Source organism: Chelonia mydas, chromosome 18, assembly GCF_015237465.2.
Source record: "Chelonia mydas isolate rCheMyd1 chromosome 18, rCheMyd1.pri.v2, whole genome shotgun sequence".
Taxonomy (NCBI): Eukaryota; Metazoa; Chordata; order Testudines; family Cheloniidae; genus Chelonia; species Chelonia mydas.
This window is the reverse complement of record NC_051258.2, coordinates 1,568,993-1,590,733: the sequence shown is the minus strand read 5'-3', so window position 1 is coordinate 1,590,733 and position 21,741 is coordinate 1,568,993. Positions and strand designations below refer to the sequence as shown.

Below are 21,741 nucleotides of genomic sequence, written 5' to 3'. Positions count from 1 at the left end.
CAAAGGTGGGGATGGGTGTCCTTTTATGGGGAGCCAATGTGGCTTGAGGACCCACACATTTCCTGATGGTAACACACAATGGCAGAGTGTCGACCTTTGTTTCCCCCCAATGACTGCTCACATAAGATAAGAGCCTACTACTGGTGCCAACTAATAGAGCTGACTCCTTTAGCACAAGCTGAAACAGCCTATGCTTTTACTGCAGAAAGTTCTGGGTTCAGGCCCCAGCCGTGGCTCATGGGGGGCTCTGCAGCGTTCCCAGTGTCTCCCGGTGCAGCAGTGCACAGGAAGAAAAGGAGGACTTGTGGCACCTTAGAGACTAACCAATTTATTTGAGCATAAGTGCACAGGAGTAACCTTGCTGTGGACGTGCCCCATCCCACAGCCTGACACACAGGTGGTTCTTGTGCCCTATTGGCGATGATATCACACACACATCATCCCCCCCAGGAGATACTCCCTGCCCTGCTCTGCTCGCTTACCCAGCAGCTGCCTCTACTCAGAGACCTATCAGGGTGTGATTAAAAGGCTGGTGGAAGAAACCATGGGAAAACAGCCAGTCACTGGCTGCCCCCCGGAAATTAAAACTGCACACCGTGGTGAGCTCTGTATGCTGTTTCCTTTGCCTGCTCCACCCTGCACAAGCCTGGCACGCTCTCCCTGGCTCCCGGTACCTCCACCAAGCTCAGCAAAGCAGGGTCATGAAATGGATCTTGCAGTCAGACCTGCACCCTGATCCCGCCATCAGATCCAGGGACCAATTCTGTAATGAGATCTGTGCGATGGTCCTGCCAGTGACGGCGAGATCAGTACCCGGGTCAGTGAAGACATCAGTCTTGCACTGTTTTAAAGGGACTCCAAACATTTCCCACATTTCAGCCAAAGCAGTTTGTTTTGTCTTGAGTGGCCCCTGCAGCGTTTGTGTCTGAAAACAGTGCAGCATGTGCTGGGGCTTGAGAGCCCTCAAGTGACACAAAGGGGACCCTGGGCAGTTTTATCAAGCTGCCAGGGCAGAAAGGGAGTGAGCACCAGAGCTGGCAGGAAGTATGTCCAGTTGTTATGTCAAAGTTGTTCTTTGCCGTGTGGTTTGAGCCTTTGCAGGTCAAGTTTTCTCTGGTCACAGGACAAAGGGCTAGAAACCGACTCTTAAAAACTGGAAGGTGAGATCCTCACCAAATCCCGGGACTCCAGGAGCTAGGTATTTAAGAACAAGCACCAAATACAGTGGTACAATGGCAAGAGACAGAAACACTGGATATGGGCCTGGATCTTCCAAAGTGACTAGCGGTTCTGGGTGCCCACCTCAAGACACTTAAAGGGGCCTGATTCCGCGAGAAGGTTCAGCTGGCACCCAGAAGCTGGGAACCTGGCTGTGCTCAGTGGCGCTGTGCGGGTGAAGTCACCGTTTGCAGGATCAGGCCCTGCTCAGGATGTGCCCCCCGTTCCTAGGGACCTGACTGTGACTTCACCCAGCAGGACTCACTCCTGATTTGCCCCGGCCGCGGCTCCTTCCTCCACCCCCCTCCCCGCGCCCAGCTCCCTTCCGGAGTCCGGACTCCAGGCCGGGTTTGGCCGCCAGCCGGCCGGGAGTGAGGAGCCGAGATTCGGAGCGGCGCTGCCGGGACGGGGCAGAGCGCAGGGAAAAGTTGCTCGTGGCCGGAGCGGGCGCCCGGCGGCCCAGCCAGACAAAGGGACGGACCCTGTGCGCGGCCGGTGCCGGGATCCCGGGAGCAGGGCGCTGCGCCCCGAGCCGGAACATGGGTGCCCGGCAGCGGCTCCCCGGGGCGCGCTGCTCGCTGCTGCTGCTGCTGGCTGCGCTCCTGCGGGTAAGTCCCGGGGCGAGGGGGACCCCCGCTCCCGCCTGCGCGGAGCCTCTGCCCGGGACTCGGCGCCGAGCCCTGCGGGCGGGCGGGCGGAGCTTGGCCCCGGCCTGGGGCCCCTGGCGCTGGAGCCCGGGGGCCGCGCGGGGGCCCGTGCTCGGCTGGCTCTGTCCCCGGCGCGCTGTGCCGCGGGTGCGGACCGAGCGGGGCCGCGGGGCTCAGCGGCGGGGCTGGGCTGCGGCCCCTGCTCGGCGGGCGCCTGCCCCGGGAGGGCTCCCGGGCGGTCGGACGTGGCCGCTGCCCTCGCTCCCTCCTTGGGCGCCAGCTCCGGGTGGGAGCCGGCGGGCCCCGCGCAGCAGCCAGCCCCGGTGCTCGGAGCGGCGCGGTAAAAATAGCCGCCTTAAAATAAAGGCACCGCCCGGCCGGCGCGGAGCGGGAGCGGCTCCCCGAGAGGCCCTGGGGGCCGGCCGGGGGCCCGTCCCGCGGGGGAGCGGGGGTCAGCCCAGGTTCTGTCTCCCCGCCGCGGGGGGCTCCGAGCCCGAGGGGCTCGCGGGAGCCCGGAGCCAGGCAGGGACCCGCCCGCGGGCGGAGGGGCTGGCGCGGAGAGGGCTGGGCTCTGCCAGTCCTGCTCTGCAGGGCAGGGGGCTGTTGGGCAGCTCCAGGGTGCACATGGTTTGGGGGGCGCCAGGGCAGGGGAGCTGGCTGCTGGAGCCTTTCCCCGATCCCTGGGTGCCAGGGGGAAGGCGAAGGCCACTGCCGGGACGGCATCGCAGCAGCGTGTAGCTGGGGGTCCCCACCGGCTGTGAGGGTACGGGGCTCCCCCTCCTGCTCACGGCTGGGCAACGATCAAATGTCCCGTACCAGCGGCAGGGAGCAGCCCCTTTCCAGGAGTCTGCTCGGCCCCTCCCCCAGGAGATCGGCCCCTCCCGCCTTCCTCTGCCCAGCCAGCCTCCCCCAGGGCAGCCTGGCTGGCCCTGGACAAGCACTGGCAGCGGTGATTAGCCCGGGCTAGGTGGGGTACCTTACTGCCAGCTGCTCCCACCTGTAACAGCCCCTGCAGGGCGTGCGGAGGCTGCTGCTGGGCTTGGCTCCCTCCCGCGCTCAGACCAGGGAGCCTGGGCTGGGCGTGTGCTGGGGAAAAAGCTGCCGGGCACGCCACGCTGCCATGCTGCGGCGTCTCTGCGTGGCAGAGGCCGGGGACCCCGGGTGATCAGGGTGCCGGGCCGTTGTTCGTTGCACATGGAGCACTGGGGTGCCCTGCATGTTTGAGGGGCAGGGAAGTCAAGTTGGGTGAAAGTTGCCAGGAGTATTTTTGGGCCCTTGGCAAGAGCCAGCTCCCCTTGGTGCCCCCTACTCCTCCCACTGGGCCTTGCGCTGGGTAGACACTGCACCCACTCAGCGCCACTGATGCTGTTCAATCCTGATCTGCTGCCTTTCGACTATCCCAGCCCAGGGCCCCCCCAGCCCTGCTGGTGCCCCTCTGCTATCCCAGCCCTGGCTCCACCAGAAGATCTTCAGTGCAGGAGACCTCTGGGGGCTCTGGAGGTTGTTACATAGTCTGCCCTGCCTGCTCTCCACCCACATGGCCTGGGCTCAGGGCTGCGTGGGTAACAATGGACAGCTTTGTGTCTGAGAGTCCGCAGGCTCTGAGAACATGCAGGCGGCTTGAGAGACTCCTCAGCCTTTGCTGGGAGCCTGTTCCTGGAAGGTGATTGCTCAAGCTTGCCCATCGCAGGGGCGTGGGGCACCCCCATCCTGGGGACCTGCCTGCTGCAGCTGGGGGCAGCTTATAGGATGGGTGAAAGGCTGTCGAGCTTGGTGCTGCAGCCCTGGCCATGCGTTGGACACGATACCCGGGGTGGCCTGGCTCTCTGAATAGTCCTGGGGGCGCTGGCAGGGGCCCAAGGGCACAGAATATGGAGCTGGAGGCAGGTGATGGTGGGCAGAGGCTGCTTGGACCAGGTGGAGCAGTGCATGCTGGGTAGCATGAAGCGGGTAGTTGCATTCTGTTCACGCCCCCTGCCCTGGGCCTGGCTGTCTGAAATTTCCCTCACCTGTGACCTCCCCTTGCCTAGGAAAGTAGAGCCTGGCTGCAGCCTGCCTTCTCCCCTGTGGGGAGCTGCTCCCACCCGGCCCCAGATTCAGGAGCGGCTGATGACTTGCCCCGTCTAGCATGCTCCATTGCAGGCTCCCAGCCTCCCTGCATGAGACCGGGTCTCTCCCACCCCATTGCACAGATGGGGAAAGTGAGGCACAGAGTGGGGAGGGGACTTGCTAGTCAGTGGCATAGCTGGAAATAGAACCCAGGTGTCCTGCATCCCAGGCCCTGTTTGGCTGGCCCTGTCCTTAAGCAGCAGCCCACTTCCTTGTCTGTGGGCCACAGGCAGGACTGCGAGGGTGAGGGTGCACTCTCCTGGGGTGCTGGAAGCAGGAGCTGGGCTGGTCGGGGGCTCTGCTGGGCAGCGAGTGTGTAAGTGTGCTGGGACTCTGGGTGGCAGGGTGGAGGGATCCCCAGGGACTTGGGCAGGCTGTGTGTGCTGGGGCTGGAAGGGGAATGATGAGGGGGCTTGCAGGGCGGTTGTGTGAATAGTGCACAAGGCCACCATTCCCTGAGCAGCTGAATGGGAGAGGATCATGTGACAGGCAGATATCCTCCTCCCCCCCCCCCCCCCCCACCTGCCCAGGCTTGTTCTCAAAGTAGAGGGTCTATGGGGGTGGGATCTGCTCCTCCCTCCCTGGGAAGGGGGTGGGGTGGCTGGGTGAGAGGAAATGCGAGGAGGGGGAGGCAGGATTGTAAACATGGCTCTAAATAGAACATGGATTGAGTGACTCCTCCGTAGTATTTATACAATCCAGGAATCTCTCCCCAGCCCTCTCTTGCAGGGAGCCCAGGCTGTGGGACGGCTCTTGGGACCCCGATCCAGCCATAGCTTAGCAGCCAGAGGGGAGTGTGCAGACCTGCCGCCCTGCCCTCGGATGGGACCAGGCAGCAGGCTCGGTGGGACAATCCCTGGGAATTGTGCTGGCTTCTTCATGAAGCTAAAGCCCAGTCCCTGGAATCTCCTCTAACCTCCAGCCTAGGCCATTGCAGTGCGGGAGCTTCCCCACAGAAAAAGGGCTCTGAGCTGCCTGGAGGATCCCTGACTGGAGGTTCCAGTCCTGTGCCCAGGTGCAAACCACCCCATGTTTTCTTGCCCCCCTGTGCCACCCCTTCCCTCAGGGATCTCTCCCTAGCTGGGGTTAGAGAATGTGGGGTTGGTCCTGCCACCGCAGACCCCTCTGAAGACTAGGATAGCCCCACGTGCCTGTTCTCTGGAAACCCTGGCTCTCATACCCAGGGTCGCAGTGCAGGGGGCATCCATCCTGTTGGGTGGGACTGCAGAGCCAGGAAAGCTGTCAGGGAGCGGAGCCCTGCAGAGGTGGAAATGGCCGTCGGGGGCAGCCGAAAGACTCTGAGGCCTGGCCTAGGCTACAGTTATTGTACGCTAATTATGTCAGTGTCTACACTGCAGCCTTGCTCCCACCGATGTCAGTGCCCCGCTACACTGACATCGTAACTCCATCTCCATGAGAGGAGCAGGGCTCATGTGGGTGTAATTAGGGCCACACAGTGTCTGTTGGCTGTCATTCTTGTCAATTTCACAGCTCCACACAGAGCCATGAAATTGACAAGAAACCTGGGCTCCCCTCTCTACTCTGAGAGCAGAGCAGCCTCGGAGAACCCAGGCTGCTCTTGGCAGGGAGCTCTGTGCCTGGAGCTTGGGAGGCTGATGTGCTCCTGGTGGGAAGCAGGGAGCTGAGAGCCCAGGGGGCAGCTGGGTTCCTGGTGGGGGCAGCCAGGCTCCTGGCAGGGAACCAAGAGTCTGGGCTCCCCGACACTGCCCCTCTTCAGTCGGTGGAAGTGCTCCTGGTGTGGACTACGGACAGAAGGAGGGTAGTGTGGACATGATTCACTGTAGTAATTGCTGCGGTGGCTGTAAGTCAAGGGTGTAGACATGCCCTGAGTTACAGTGCCGGAGCCCTGCCGGGGGAGAGCCTGGGCTAAGAGATGTGCTGAGATCAGGCTTCCAGCTGGCCTCCCCCTACCCAGCTCCAACAGCTTTAGCTGGGGTATAGTCTCCCTGGGGAGAGGGAGGCTGGGGGAGCCAGGATCTTATTCCCATCAGGTGTCTCCCAAGGACAGCTCCCTCCCCAGAGGCATTTACTGCCCCCCAACGCCCCACCAGACATTGACATGCTATCCTGCCAGGGGTGGCTTTATGCAGTTCCCAAAGTGACCAGAGGGGGAGCTATAGAGCAGTGCATGGTGCTGCCCCGAGCACCTGCCTTCTGCGAGCGTGGGGAGACTGGCTCCGTGCTGTGGCTTCAGCGCTGGGCTCTGGCTCACTTGATTTTTAACCAGGAGGTGGAAATGCCCTGCAAGCAGCCACTGTGGGTGTCATCCCATAGGCCCCCCAGAAGAGTCTCAACATGAACCCACAGCCTGGGCTTGCGGAGCCCTGGATCCAGCTTAGTAATTGGTGCCGCTGCACTAGGTGCTGAAGGGTTCTGAATGGCGGCTCGCCCGGGCTGAAGGGTGGCCAGTCCGGAGTCACCGGCAGACGGAGCCGCCCCGTTGGGGGAAAGGGGTTGGGAGCGAGGGTGCCCATCAGGTGGGGCTGGAGTGGGGGAGGAGGTGCCCACTTTGTGTCTCAGTTGTTTGCTAAGTGGCAGAGGCAGCTGTGTGTCCGGGAGGTGCACAAACACACCTCTCTTCGGCTGGCCTCCGGGCCTCCCCCTCTCTGCCTGCTCTCCTCTCTTCCTCTGTCTCGCTTGCATTCTCCTTTGCACCACAGACCCAGAATTCTTGGACCAAATTAAAGCTGACAGTGGCTGAGAAATATGCCTGGAACTTGGGCTGTAGGAGCCGAGATGTTTTCCAAATGAGGCAGGTTGTTGGAGCGCTCCCGCTTGCCTTCTCCCTTCTTGTCAATTGCTGTTTTGAGGAGCTGGGGTGAGGCGGGGCCGGGGCTGCGAGTGGGTCAGAAATGCAATGGAAAAGCCAGCAGTAAATCCTGGGGCTTTGTGGGTGCCTGCACCCTGGCTCTGGGCTCCCAGCCTGCTGGGGATGAATGGTCAGCTGCGCTGTCCCACTGCACCGCAGATCTCTGGGAGAGACAGGTGGGGAGCTGCAGACGGTGATGTCATGGCTGTGGATGGTGATGTCGTGTTGCTGATGTCACAATGGGAGGGTAAAGTGGGGCTGCCCTGTTGTTCTGGCCGAGTGATGTAGAAAGCCCTGGCTGTGCGTTTCGAGGTGCAGGCCAAGGCAGGCTCCTAGCGGCAATGTGTTCCTTGCCCCCCCCCCCCCCATGCCTGGCTGCACTCCAGCCCCGCCCCCCCCAGCTCCCTCCTTCACTCCTGCACTTGTCCCCTTCCACGTTAGTATTTCTGTTACAGTAGCGCCTAGGAACCCCATGCAGAGGCCCAGGCCCGGTTGTGCTGGGAGCCGACGGACTAATGGCAAAGCAGACAGCTCCCTCGGCCTCTGCGATGGGGAGGCCATTGAAGGGAATCCGTGGTCACTGGACACCCACTGGCTCCCCTTCATGGGCATGCAGCGCAGGCCACCATCTGCCCTTTTGGTACGCCTGCTCCCCGCTGTGCCCATCTGTCAAAGCCTCCATGTATCAGCATGCTTCCCTCCAGGCCCTGTGAGCCACAGCCCAGCAACAGGAATGCCACGCACAGCAGGAAAATCAACCTGGCACACCCGTGGCATGGCCAAGTGCCACCAGGCGATCACTGGCATGTGGCGCGCTCTCTCGTGGAAGCTGGGCGGGTTGGGGGTACTGGGTGTCACCAAGCCTAAGCATTCAAACTCATGAGTCCGGTGACTAGCTTAAAAATCATGAGACTTTTTTTATTTAGGTAAATGTAGGCTTCTCTCTCTTTGCCTTCTGAGCTTCCCATCTGACCGGTCACGTTTTCTCCACCAACGTTCGGGCTAGAAACTCTTTTTTTTAAATGAAAGCAGAGATTCTCAGATATTCACGACTCCAGGAGCTGGGGCTTTAAGAGTTACTTCCAGTGCTGTGAGGTTCCCGCTTAAATGGTGAGAGCTGGTGTTCTGGAGTCCCCGGGCAATGCTCTGGAACTACTCCATATGAAGCCAGTCAGGACTCTGGGGGAGCCTCCTCTCTGAGAGCAGACTGCCCTCCAGGGCAAGAAGCTTCCACAGCTTCCACCTTCTTGAGTCTGACCTTGGAGCATTCAGCCTCCCCTTCTCAGACCGTGCGCTTCCCGCAGCGAGTCCGCACAGGCGGGGCTCCTGGGGAAGCCTGAGGGCCCTGCACCCTAATTCCACAGTCAGCCGTGACTCTCAGCGAGTCAGTAAAACAGAAGGTTTATTAGACGACAGGAACATGGTCTAAAACAGAGCTTGTAGGTACAGAGAACAGGATCCCTCAGTCAGGTCTGTCTTGGGGGGAAGGGAGGCCAGAACCCCATCTGGGCCTCCCACCATTTTCCCAGCCAGCTCCAAACTGAAACTCTCCAGCCCCTCCTCTGGCCTTTGTCCCTTTCCTGGGCCAGGAGGCCACCTGATCTCTTTGTTCTCCAACACCTTCAGTTGGCACCTTTGCAGGGGAGGGCCCAGGCCATCAGTTGCCAGGAGACAGGTCGGCCATCCTCTGTCCGGACAGCCTCACGCTGGCCCTCTAGGGCTCTGCAACAATCACACACCCTTATCCCACCACCTAGATACTTAAGAAGTTCCTAGGGGAAACTGAGGCACCCACCCAGTATTCAGAGAAAACATTAAAAACGTTCCCACTTCGTCACAGCTGGTGATGCTAGATGCTGGATTCCCCTCTCACTTGTGTTGGGAGTAAATCGAGAGTAACTCAGAATTTCCATGATGTGAGAGGAGAACCGTGTCCCTGTGAGTTCTCCCTGCACTCTCGTCCCCTGGAGAAATGAGGGTGGGTGTAATCCTACTCGTTGCTGCACGCTGAAGCCAGACACCTTCAGACTAGAAATTAGAGCAAATGTTTAAGAGCGAGGGGCCTACTGGCCTGGGATGTGGGGGATTCTCCAGCACATGGCCAGTCTTTCTCCGAGCTCTGCGCTGGCTCCGGGGATGTGGGGGATTCTCCAGCACATGGCCAGTCTTTCTCCGAGCTCTGCGCTGGCTCCGGGGATGTGGGGGATTCTCCAGCACATGGCCAGTCTTTCTCCGAGCTCTGCGCTGGCTCCGGGGATGTGGGGGATTCTCCAGCACATGGCCAGTCTTTCTCCGAGCTCTGCGCTGGCTCCGCCAGGAGGTCAGGGCGGGATTACGTGGGAAGGCTTCTCGAGCTGTGCTAGGCAGGAGGTCAGACTCCATCACGCTGGTCCCTTCTGGCCTGATGGCTCGAGCTGCAGAGGTGTGGAGGAGCGAAGAGGGAACTTTGGCCAAGGGGGAATTGAGGGCAAAGGACCCCTAGCATCTGAGCACCAATGGGTGTAAGCGAGATCAGGATTGGACCCTTCGTCCGGCACCGCCAGGAGTCTGATGCCCCTGCTATCCAGCTGTCCACGCGGGAGCAGACAGCACAGTTATTGAATTAATGTGACCCTGTGACTAGCTGCTGGATGCCCCTCCTGGACCAGGCCAGGTTCTGGGCTCAGTTACCCCCGCCTGGTGTAAATTCCTCAGCTACAGTGGAGTGGCTCCAGTCTGACCCTATGCCAGGCCGAGCAGAGTGTGGCCCTGGCTGCACAGGGAAGAGGGAAGGTCTGATGTCTTGTGGGTGTGGGTGTGTCCTTGTGGCCAGCCTGCCTGTGTGCAGAGGGACACGTACCCCATGGGCTGTGGGTGGCAGGGCTGCCGCAATGGGATGGGGGGAGGGGCTGGCTCTGACCCTGACCATTCGCTATGGCCCTGCTGCTCCCAGTCCCCCTTCTGTAGTGACCCCTCCCTGCCGGGAGACCCCCGCTCACCCCAGGCAGACCCCTGGACAGCCAGTGTTTAGTTCTTTTCCCAGCTCAGGTCTCAAGCTTTTCTAGGTTGTTGTGATGAAGGAGATGCCATCACAGTGCCCGGAAGCAGTGCCTGTGGGGAAGGGGGCACCGGGGGGGGGGCCAGTGCTTGCCAGCTGGCTTAGCTGGGTCCCTCTGGGGCCCCCCATGCCCATCCCGAGAGAGGCCCTGCTCCCCTATGCCTGTGGCAAGCACTGAGCCCACAGAGCGCCGTCACCTCTGTGCCCCACGGCTGTCCCTTGACTGACAGTGGGGGCCTCCTCCCTCCCGAGAGGGAAGGGCCAGCGATGGAGACGGGATCCCTGCTGGCGGGGGGGGCTGAGGAGAGAGTCCTGTTTGCCATGGAAACCGGAGAGGGGCCAGACTCCTAAAAGAGCTGGGGGGGGGGGGGGGCGCGTGTAGGAGGGCTGGTACCTGTGGAAGATGTGGGGGGGTGAGCTGTGGGCTCGGAGGTTAAGCTGGGGCTCCCAGGTGTGTGGAGCTACTTAGTTGCCACCCCTCCAGCCTTGCTGGTTGGCGCGAGGACGTTTCTGTGGGCTGCAAGCATGTGTGAAGAGCGTTTCATGTCCGCCCCCAGTCCCCACCCTTCGCCCCTCCATCCCGCGGCACCTGTGCGGGAAGGGGTCACGGCTCCTTCCTGGCTGGGGGGCCAGGGAAAAGTCAGGGGAGGAATGTTTGGTGGGCAGGCGAGCTGTGTCAAAGCTTGCCATTCACCTTGCTGAGCGGGGCGTGAGCACGGGGTGGGGGGGCGTCAGAAATCGGAGCAGGCGGCAGGGTTTCAGGGGCTTTTGCTGGGGCTGTGGCAGCCTGCATGTGGGGCTCTCTGGGCTGAGGAATCCGTGGTGTGGAGCCTGCGGCTGGGCTGGGGGAATGAGCACCACATGCAGAAAGGCGTTTGTGTGCCACCACGGCTATCCTGCACCAGCAGCTGCCACGCTGGGCCAGCCCAAGGGCAGTAGCGTGGCTGTGCAGGCAGAGAGGGAATCTGTACGGTTGGGGGGGAGCTCGTGGGCTGCCCCAGAGGGGGCCATGTCTTGCTGTGGATTCTTGTTCTCAGTGGCACATGGAGCTGTCTGAGCCCAGTGCAGTCGCTGTGTTTACCATCTGATTGTTCCAACATGCAGCTAGAACAGGGATGCCCGGGAATACGAGGCTCCAGAGGTCCCGTGCTTGGGTCAGGCTGGAAGCACAGGGCCCAGTGGTAGCTCCCACCAGTGCCGTCTGGCCTAGGACGCAACCTGGGAGCTGGATCTTGGAGCATGGTTTGGAGACTCAGCTCCGCCCTTGCTAAGAGAATGCTCAGTGCTCCTGCTTTCCTCATTAACCCCCAGCCCTGCAGTGCTCAGACTGGGAGCTGGGGGGTGGCTGCTGCTGCTGCGGAGGGGGTTGGGGACCTGATTCCATCTCTGTTCGTGAGAATCCATCCAGCACACCTGCTGCCTCCCTTGGGGCATGGCCACGAGAGCTGGGCACCGTGATTTTTGGTGACTTGTGATAGAACATTTGTCCTCTGAGTGCCCTCCTCTAGGGCGAAGGGCAGGGCAGAAGGGAAACACCTTTGGAGGCCCCATTGCTGTACGCAGCCGAGCGCTGCACCTCTGCCCTGGTGCAGGCTCTGTGCAAAGGCTTGTCTGTGAGGCAACCAGGATTCTGTCTGGCTTTTGCTTTGTATACCAAAGGCAAGAGACCCAGTGCTTGTGAGCAAACCACATGTAAGGACCTGGAGTGCAATGGAAGTGAGACTCTCATGGGGAGAGCACAGGCCTCATTCCCCCGGGGCTATGATAAAAGGTTCCTTGAACCAATTAACCCTGTGGCATGTCTGTATTCCTGACTGTGTGAGAGATTCATGCCCCTTCAGTAGCGCCTCCTGCTGCCCAGCTCAGGAGAGGCGCTGCAAGCTGCTGCAGCCTGGTTTGGCCAGGGGAGATGGGTGGTCCTGGAGGTGTTGTGTTCCTGGCTATGGAATGAGCCAGGAGCCGTGCAGAGGGGGCTCGTTGTGCAGGCTGGAGGGGCTTGGCAGAACTGACTTGGCTTTAGTAGTTTTGACAGATAATATCCATGTTTGCTGCCAAACAGGTTTTCTAACTTCCACAGGCGCAGGCAGGTTACGGGGCATCAGGCAGGTTATGGGGCATCAGGCAGTTACTTGCTGATGGTCCTTGAGATGCATGAAGTTAAAGCTGCTAAAACACATCAGCATTGCCTGTGGAAGCAGATAAAGTAAATAGCCTTAGATCAAACTCTAGCTCCCTGGCTGCTCTCTTCTTCCTTTGCCTCTCTGAGACATTTGCGTAAGATCAATGGGAACATTCCCCTTGTATGTGTGGTGAAACTCGGGTGACCAGATGTCCCGATATTCGGAGCTTTGTCTAATATAGACGCCTATTACCCCCCACTCCCTGTCCCGATTTCTCACGCTTGCTATCTAGCCACGCTGGGTGAAACCGACATTTACCAACACCCACCAATGGTAATCTAATCCTTCCCAGACTGCACGCGCGGGACAGGCCGTGTGGGCTGGCTGGGTGTGCCTGGGGTGGGCTGAGGGATGCGTGTGTCTAGGCATCTTTAGCTGAACTGGGAGCTCAGGGCTTGGCGGGGCCTGAATCATAATCATAGAATATCAGGGCTGGAAGGGACCTCAGGAGGTCATCTAGTCCAACCCCCTGCTCAAAGCAGGACCAATCCCCGACTAAATCATCCCAGCCAGGGCTTTGTCAAGCCTGACCATAAAAACCTCAAAGGAAGGAGATTCCACCACCTCCCTAGGTAACGCATTCCAGTGTTTCACCACCCTCCTAGTGAAAAAGTTTTTCCTAATATCCAACCTAAACCTCCCCCACTGCAACTTGAGACCATGACTCCTTGTTCTGTCATCAGCTACCACTGAGAACAGTCTAGATCCATCCTCTTTGGAACCCCCTTTCAGGTAGTTGAAAGCAGCTATCAAATCCCCCATCATTCTTCTCTTCTGCAGACTAAACATCCCCAGTTCCCTCAGCCTCTCCTCATAAGTCATGTGTTCCAATCCCCTAATCATTTTTGTTGCCCTCCGCTGGACTCTTTCCAATTTTTCCACATCCTTCTTGTAGTGTGGGGCCCAAAAGTGGACACAGTACTCCAGATGAGGCCTCACCAATGTTGAATAGAGGGGAATGATCACGTCCCTCGATCTGCTGGCAATGCCCCTACTTATACATCCCAAAATGCCTGGTGCTGTATGGCGCTCCCCAGCCCCCAGAGCTGTCTGCTTTGCCCTCCCCCCTCATCTTTCCTCCCCTCCTGCCCCTGCTTTGGTGTTGCTCCTGATGCCAAGGCAGGCAGGCAGCTGCCTCTGGCCCTGGGAGGCGGTGGTGTCTGTCTCAGCCGGCTGCACTCCCCTCTCCCCCGCCTCGAGTCATGGTGACACCCATGAGAGGTCCTTGGCAAAGGCTGATGAATCTAGAGCTGGTTTGTGAGAGAAGCGACAGCAGCTGTGGCCTCTGGGGTGTGGTGAGTTTGTCAAGCCTGGGCTGAGCTCTGCACAAACGCTGCTTCCTGGCTCAGAACCACCAAGGCCTGGAAGCTATCTAGCACCTGCTCCAGAGCAAACCTGGATGGACTTAGGGCTCATGCCTGCCTGCCCCAGGACCCCCTCAATCAGCCAGGGGTCTGAGCCTGCCCTTCTCCTGGGATAATGCACATGCCGGGTATTTCTGTGGCCTCTTGCAGAGCTTTGCGAAGGAGCCCTCATTGCTCTGCTGACAGCCACTTGCTGGGTTTGCTGGGAAGAGAACCCTGGAGTCCTGGCACCCAGTCCCCTGCTCTGACCACTAGATGCCACTGCTCTCCCAGAGCTGGGAAGAGAACCCAGGAGTCTTGCCTCCCAGCTCTCTGCTCTAGCTGCCCTTGGAGGTGGGGGATGGGCCCTTGCGATGGGTGTTTTGTGCCAGCTGTTGGAGTCCATGCAGGATCCTCCAACCCTGCTGGGCCGTGTTCCTGGTCACAGAGTTAACGATAAAATCAACTCCCGCACTTCTGTCTCTATGGGCATTTCCTTCCAGGTCGCACAGATTTCCAGGGAGGACTCCTCCCCCGCAGCCCCGTGGCCATGGCCTGATCTGGGTTCCTCTTCTCTCTTCGGCACATGGACTCTGCCAACTCTTCAGCCAGCACCTCGCTCTGCTTGATCCCTGCACCCATGACCCTTGCCCCTGGGTGGCTCTTCCCAGCACCTCTCTGGGCCACACGGTGGGTTTAAGCCCACAGAGTCATGGTCACCGGGCAGCCTGTGTGCCCTCCTTCCGGCCTTCCTCACCCCTGCATACATGGGCGGCTTGTCCTCCCTCCCCTCCCAGCATCCTTTGTGCCTCTCCGAAGGCCTCGCTGGGGCAGGGTGCCCATTGGCTGGTGGGATGCGGTTGCAAGTGTCGGAGCAGGTGTGTTAGTGGGGAGGGAAGGGATGGCACTGCCCAGCTCCCCAGAGAGTGGTCGGAGACCTCTGCCAGCTTCAGGCCCCCGGGCAGACTGAGCAGGGCTGGGGGAGTCTGAAGCTGTTTGTGATGCAAACCTGTGAGGCCGATAGAGAGGTGGGGGGTAGCTTGGCAGCCAGCGGGAGTCCCGGGGCTGCGAGTCACCCGAGCAACGTGCCTAACTCATCCAAAGGAGTCGCTGCAGAGCAGCACCAGCCCCTGTCCCCACCTCGCCTTCGGTGCCAGCAAGCGGAGTCCTGCCAGAGCCTCTGTCCCTGCACAGGGCTCCCCACTGGTCCTTGGCCAGATCCGCCCTTACTGGGCCCCATTTCCATTGGGAGCCTGGCCTGGTCTTCTAGGACTCCAGGGTTCTTTTTAGCTTCCCCATCTCCAAGGGCAGCTAGAGCAGGGCCCAGCAGTCAGGACTCCTGGGTTCTTGTCCTGGCTTCGGGGGGTGAGTGTGATTGCGGGGTAGAGCAGGGTGTTCTGGGAGTCAGGACACCTGGGTTCTTGTCCCAGCTTCGGGGGGTGAGTGTGATTGCGGGGTAGAGCAGGGTGGTCTGGGAGTCAGGACTTGGGTTCTCTTCCCACCCTGGAATGTTTAAATTCAAAGGGTCCAATCCTGCTCTGGCTGAATTCGACGGGGCTTTTGTCACTGACTGCAGGGTGAGCAGGAGCAGGCTCCCCGCAGGCCGCTGTGGAGCGTCCCCCTCAGGCCGCTGCAGCGTGCAGTGCGAGCCCCTCCTCTGACGGATGCCCAGGTGCTGGACTGTTTCTTCTGGTAATGTTAGGGGCTTCCCCCTTCTTTCTCTGCAGCGGCTGCTATTCTGAGTGAGGGCAGAGAAGGAGCTGTGGATAAATTAGGCAATGTTGACCTGGGAGGAATGTGCTAAGCGTTGGGCCGAAGCCTGAGGCAGAGAATAGCCTCCTGGGCAGCTGAGACGGAGCCGCGCTGTGGCAGGGCGGAGGGAGCACACCGGAGGGGGGGAGCTAGCAGGGAGCTAGGGCTGATCGCTCTGGCCTCGGGGCAGGGCTTGGCCTGCTCTCTGAGCCGGACGGCTGTCCTGGGGGCCCTGGGCTGAGTGCTCTGAGCTGCCGGGTCCAGGGCGGGGCCTGAGTTCTGCTCATGCAGGGCTGTTGGGGCTGGTTCTCAGTGCTGCCCTGTGGAGGTCTGGGAGAGCTAGTCATTTAGGGCCGGTGGGGTGGGGGTGGTGGGTGCTCCATGGCGCCCCCCAGCTGGCTGAGGCCCAGTGCCAGGGGACTTGTCTGGGTAGCTTTTCGTAGCATTTGTGCTGGATGACGGAGGACTCCTGCTGGCCCCCCTGCTGCCAAAGAGACTTTGCGGGGCAGAGACTGGCTCGGGGTGTGACTGGGATGTGAGGGCACCATGCGCCCTGTGTCACCCACAGACCGTATGGCCCAAGGCGGGATGCTGTGAGGTTCCCTGAAGCCAGAGGGGGCCTGGCCTGACCCTGGTGGAGAGGGGCAGGGGAGCTAAATTGGCACCGTGGTCTGCCAGCCTGTCTGCTGAGCTGTCAGTGAGGCCAGGCTGGTGTCTGACCTGGGGCAAGGGGCCCTTTCCCTCCAGGCTGGTTTCCCTTTGCTCCATCCCATCCTGTCTCTGAAGCCACATGATGATCCCTGTCCGTGCTGGGGGCCAGGTCAGAAGAAGGCTCCCCCTCCCCGCAGGTTGCCCATGTTGCCCTTCCATGCCTGTGTCATGTGGGTTGGTGCATCACACGGACAGCCTGGTGTGCAGATTCCAGCCCGAGTTAGTTCCACTCTGTGGGTGAGTCCCACGTTGCTCCTGCCTTGGACCCAGCCCTGGACTGGCGTCAAAAGCCTCTGACTCATGCCTCTAGGGAACCGGCCAGTCCAGCTGGACAGCGCTTTCCAGCTCCCAGAGTTTTTGTCTTTTCCCCCCATTGTTTCACTGTCACTAAGGAGATTTGATAACACAATCCTGCCCCTTTGCTGGCGCCTGCTGTCCAGGGGTCTCCAAGCACTACACAGACAAGAGTGACTCGCTCCCCCCAGAGGGGGTGATGGGGAACTGTCACCCCCCATTTCACACCTGGGGAAGCTGAGGCCCAGGGTTGCACAGCAGGTTCGACACAGATCCTGGGACGAGGACCCAGGAGTCCTGATTCCCATGGTTGTGCCTTAACCATGACCTCATGCTGAAAAGCCCTTCTCTCCCCGCTGATGCCAGCTGGACCCGGAGACTAGCACTGAATAAAGGAGAAGGGGCTGGGCCAGGCTCCTGGGCAGTGAAGCCTCTCTGCTCCAGCGCAGATCGGCTGAGAGGAGTGGCTGGGCGGGGCCCTGCTCCCTGGTGCCCTGTGGGGACTGAGCAGAATCCATGGAGCAGAGTCAAGGGAGCCGTTGGGATATTGGACAGTTATAAAGCTTCATGCAGTGCAAATGTGGCAGTTGGGGCTGGGGGTGGGAAGAGCCGGACGTGTGATACTGCTGGATCCCTCGCTATTGGCCTGACCTCTCGGTGCTGTACGGAGAGGAGGCCCATGGCCCCCGCCCTGCTGCTGTGAAATGCTGCTCTGATATTGCCAGGGCTGAACAAACACTGCAAAGCCTCGTTTCAGCAAAGCAGCGAAGCGCGTGCATCTGGCCATCCCTCTTCAGCCAAGCGCCGAAGCGCATGCGTCCCCTAAAGTGCACGCGTCGGAAGAGTGGCATGCTGCTGCTCTGGACCTGGCAGTGCTGCTAATGGCAGAGCAGACGCTGCAGCCACTGGCCTTCAGCCGCAGCGGGTCCGTGGGATGAGCCGTCGGCAGTGTTAGGAGACAGCCAGACGGGCAAAGGTTCAGAGCTTTTCTGGAGACTCCTGCTTGATGCCATTGCTAAGTCCGAGCTAGGACCTACTGTTGCCGACTGGGCTGCGCTGATCAGAAACAATACAGCAGCCATATCAATCCCCACACACAGCGACGCGAAAGGCACAGGAAGGCTGCAGAGTCGAGCACTCCAGAGTTAAAAACGCCAGGACTAAGCTTGTCTATGCAACCCTAATTTGGTCCCCTTGTACATATGTAGTCTGTCTGTAATGGCGTGACCGTGCTGTGTTCTCCACGGCGCCCCCTGGCCCCGTGCGCAGGACACACAGCGCTCTCTGAACGAGCAGCTAGGCAATACTTCATTTTATCCTCGTTGTTCCGCGTGTGGCCCCAGGCCTCATTTACTGCACACTGCTCAACCCCAGCTCTGAAAAGCAAATTTATTTCCTCCTGGGCGTTTCTGTGGCTCTCATGGCAGTATTTATTCTCTGAGTGCTTCCCAAGCAGTAAGGAACGGATGTCAGTGACATTATTTTCCAGCACCGTGCGGGGTGGGGGGTGTTGCGATCCCTGTTTTGCAGACAGGAAGTGGAGGCACAGAGAGATCAAGGTCAAAAGCAGGGGTGCTACAGACCAGCTGCAGTGCCCAGCTGTGGTTCATCCCCAGGGCAGGTCTCTGAGCACTGACTGAGGCAGGGGTGCTGGGGAAAACTAGTATGTGATCGTGTTGTGGGCCTTGCGCCCCAGGAGGGCAAAGGGCAGAGGCAGCTTGACTTTGCAGCCTTAATAGCCTTGTCACATGGTCTGTTTGGCTGTGATCAGTAGAATAATGGTTTGCAGGTGGAATTTTATGAACATTTGAGGAGCACATAGAAGACTTGGGCAAAACACTGGCTGATAAAGCAAGGCCCTGGGCTCTCCTTGGGGTAGACAGTCATTAAGAAGAAAAGTAAATAAATTAATAAATATAAATGAAAAACAAAAGCCACAGAAAATATGCAGCCAGGAAGATTCTGGAGTGTTTTCCTGGATGTGCTTTCATGTGCAGGTGTTCTTTCCTCCCCTAACTCCCGGCCCTGCAAAGTTGGCCTGGAAAGGGGCTATCCAGCAGAAATCTTTCCAGCTCATTCATCACCACAGATAAAGATTCTGGGCTCTAAGCTGGGCTGGCCACTGTGGTCACTATATTGGGGTTGGGAAGGAATTGTCCCTAGGTCAGATCGGCAGAGACCCTGGGGTGTTTCACCTTCCTCTGCAGCAGGGGGCTGGGCCACTTGCTGGTTTGAACTAGAGTAAATGGTGGATCCTCTGTCTTGCTCAGCCAAAGCTTAGGGGCCCATTTCAGGAGGGGGTGAGTGAGGTTCTGTGGACTGTGATGTGCAGGGGGTCAGACTAGATGATCACGATGGTCCCTTTTGGCCTTAAAGTCTGATGCCAGAGTGAGTCCAACTTCCACGGGCTGTCCCCGGGCTGGGCTGGCTCAGTGAATGTTGCATTGGAACCCTCCAGCCCAGTGCCGAGACCCCGGGGAAGGCCCCGAGGAGCAGATCTGCTGGGTGAGATGTGGCCAGCTCTGCACTCTAATATAGACACCATCTGGCCTGAGCAGAATGCATGCATGTGGCAGCAGCTGTGTGGGGCAGGGGTATTTGGGGGTGGCGGGGGAAGGACTCCACTGCACTCCTGAGTTTGTTTCACCCTCCTCCCGCCCCAGCATAAGTTACGTGTTCCCCTGATTCAGCCACTTCTCCGAGCAGCACCTGTCGTCTGGGGTGGGTATACTTGGGCGCCGGCAGCCCCACCCTGTGCCCAAGGCCCTCGTGGAAGAGAAGGTCCCCGCTGTGTGTCTGCTAGTCCTGTCTGGGTGTCTCTGCCCAGCACCAGTCCCACCCCTCTTCTCTCTTCCCTCGTTTGCCCCTGAAAGGGAGATTAGGGTTTGTTGTGACTGGGGTCAGTGGGCACTTTGCCCATTCCCTGAGCACTGGTATCTAGGTGCCAAGTATTTGCTGTCTGCACTTGGCTAAGCCCTGGGCCCTGGCCCCGGGCCCAAGAGAACAGGCCATGTCTGGCATCCTCTGATAGCAGAAGAGATGATATCTCATCTTTGCCGTGCACCTCTGCTGAGCACTTGAGGCCTGATCCTGCCAAGTGCTGAGTGCCTTCCTCTGGGTGCTCAGCACCCTGAACTGCTGGCTGTCACAGCAGCAGTAGGCCAGGCTGACAGGGCTTAGCTGGTTTTGTTGTGTGTCGATGGCCATTCCCACCAGTGCTGCCAAGCTACTGTAGGAAACAGGGAAGGAAACACCTGTAATGTTGCTGAAATCCGCTGGCCTTGGAGGACAATGAGCGAGAGGTTGCTAGGGCTTGGAGTTCGTTGGTTTGCTTGTGAGTGGAATGGCTATTAATAAAGGCACGGGTCTATTTCTGGTTGAGCTGGGCTGCTAGGCCACTCATTTTGTTCTTGTCTGTTGAATGTGTTTGGAACGTCAGTGTAGACTAGTGCGTGAGCCAGAGAGGTGCTGTAGCCCCCAGGACCTCAGAGGTACTAAATCCCATTGAAATCCATGGGAGCGAGGTGCCGAAATACACAAAGCAGCTAAAGGAAGGAGCATTGCCCATTATAGAGATGGGGAACTGAGACTCAGAGAAATCAGAGCCAGGAACTGAACCCTGCTGTCCTGATCCCAGTCTAGTCACAGGGTCCTCCGTTCCAGCAGTGACTCATCGCTCAGCCAAGCCTATAATAAAGAGATGTATTGAAGAAAAGGCTGTTTCCACTGCTGAATCCTGCCCAGCCTCTGTGCACCACCCTTCACGTTCGCCAGGTCGGTGGGATTCCAGACCCAGGGAGCTGAGAGGTGTTTGTAAATGGACGGGCACCCACCCTGTGCTGAAAATCTAGCCACAGGTTCTGGTGCTTAAATGGGAGCTGTGCTCTCATGGCAACCTGGGCTGTTTTCTCCATTTTGTTAACAGCTATTTAAGAATCATTGGCCAGTGAAGGCTGACAGGGCGAAAGAGCTGGCTGTAAATCCTAGTGCGATTCCACATCAAATAACATCCCCTCGCTGGGTGGGAAGATCCCTCCAGCGGTGTGACCTGCCAGTAAAATGTGAGTGGGAAGGGAACATTAGAGCTGTCTTCATTCCCTCATAATTACCTCAGATATTGTCCTTTCTGGGGTGAAATTTTGCCCAAGCTGGCCCCATCCAAAGGTGAACTGCTTCAAAAAGTTTGGAGCAAATCCACCCAGTCAATTACCAGTCACACAAGTGCATGTGCCTGTTAGCAGCTTGGCTTCTGTGGATCAGGCCTCTGCAAGGAGGTGAGGCTTTGATGGGGTGGAAGGGACTGGGCTGGCAAATGAAAAAAGAGCCCAAACTGGAATGCTGCACGTGGGTACTTTGTCATTTGTATTTTCAATTGCTGGCAACTTTATTTTCATTTTTAGCAGCAGATTTCTCCAGGGTGAAATCTGGAGGGTGTTTAATGAACTAACCCACTTTTCAGTCACTAAAAAGAAAGGTTCCTTTTAAAACAGGCCGCACGTTCCTGCTTGTGTAACACAGGGGACGGGCCTTGGCTTAGATGGTGATTCCCAGACTTTTGGGGGGATTAAGGGGCATGATGTCATTTCAGTAGGACTTGGAGGAGTCAGGGGCCAGGTGCTGCAGAGATACATGATGGGAGATAGTCCCTGTCCGCAGAGAGCTCCCAGTCTCAATAGAGAGGCAAGGCTGAGGTGTGGAAGAGAAATATGGGCAAATGCTGCTGGGAGTAGGGGTCTGAGAGGGGAAGTGACCTTCCCAAGATGAATGGCCAAGCTGGAGAAGAATCCAGGTGTCCTCCCAGTCTGGTGCCAGTCTCCTAGGCCACACTGGGCAGCGAGCCCTGTCCCATGCCGTCAGGAGCTTCTCATTGATCTCAGCAGCAGCTGGGTCAGGGCCCTAGGCCACAGCTGTGTCACTGGTGGGGCAGTCAGGCTCTCCTGGGCGGCTTGGAGGCGGACAGCTGGCCTGGTTGAGGCTCCTGCAGTGCTGCGAGGGCAGCGCCAGGCCAGGTGCGGACAGGATGTTCCCTGGGCAAGGACGCGAGATTCCAAGGTGGAACTGGGGGAACTAAAGAAACGTGCTGTTTCCGGTAACCTGAGTCGGAATGAGGCAGCTTTCCCCTTGAGGCCCCTCCTCTCTGCACTTCCAGCTCTGCCCTGGCAGCCCCCCTGCCAGCCCCATGACAGGTGCGAGAGTGATCCCTGGAGCAGGCAGCTCTGATTCCCTGCCCAGGGTCTGTGCTGCCAAGTCCTGGCAGAGGGCGGGCTGGCTGATTCCCTGTAGCACCCTGCTTGCTAGTGCTCCAGCCAGGGACTGATCCTGGGGGAGCCGAGCACCCACAAACTCCCATTGGCTTGAGTGGAAGCAGGCCCAGACCTGGTAACTTCAGCAGCAGGTGCTGAGCCCCGTGCAGGGTCAGGCCTGACTGCAGCCGGCGGGATCCTGCTGCCTGTTCCCCTTCTCTCTGCCACTTGCCAGGCCAGCCAGCCCAGCGTGTGGGGCAGGCGCGGGGGGTGGAGTTTGCCCTACAGCTCAGGTCTGCGCAGCACTAGGGGGTTAACAGCCAGCAGCCTCTTGGGGAGAGTGAGCCCACAGCTCAGCATGAGGGGCAGGGTGATGA

General features: G+C 59.1%; 1 protein-coding gene across 1 annotated transcript in view; it reads left to right on the top strand.

Moving 5' to 3' along the window:
- Positions 1-1,571: 1,571 nt before the first annotated feature.
- Positions 1,572-21,741, top strand: part of HSPG2 (heparan sulfate proteoglycan 2) — a 174,307-nt gene continuing 154,137 nt past the window's right edge. Inside the window, 1 exon segment of the mRNA XM_043531753.1 lies at positions 1,572-1,826. Coding sequence (XP_043387688.1) covers positions 1,758-1,826 — 69 coding nt within the window. The 5' untranslated portion in view covers positions 1,572-1,757.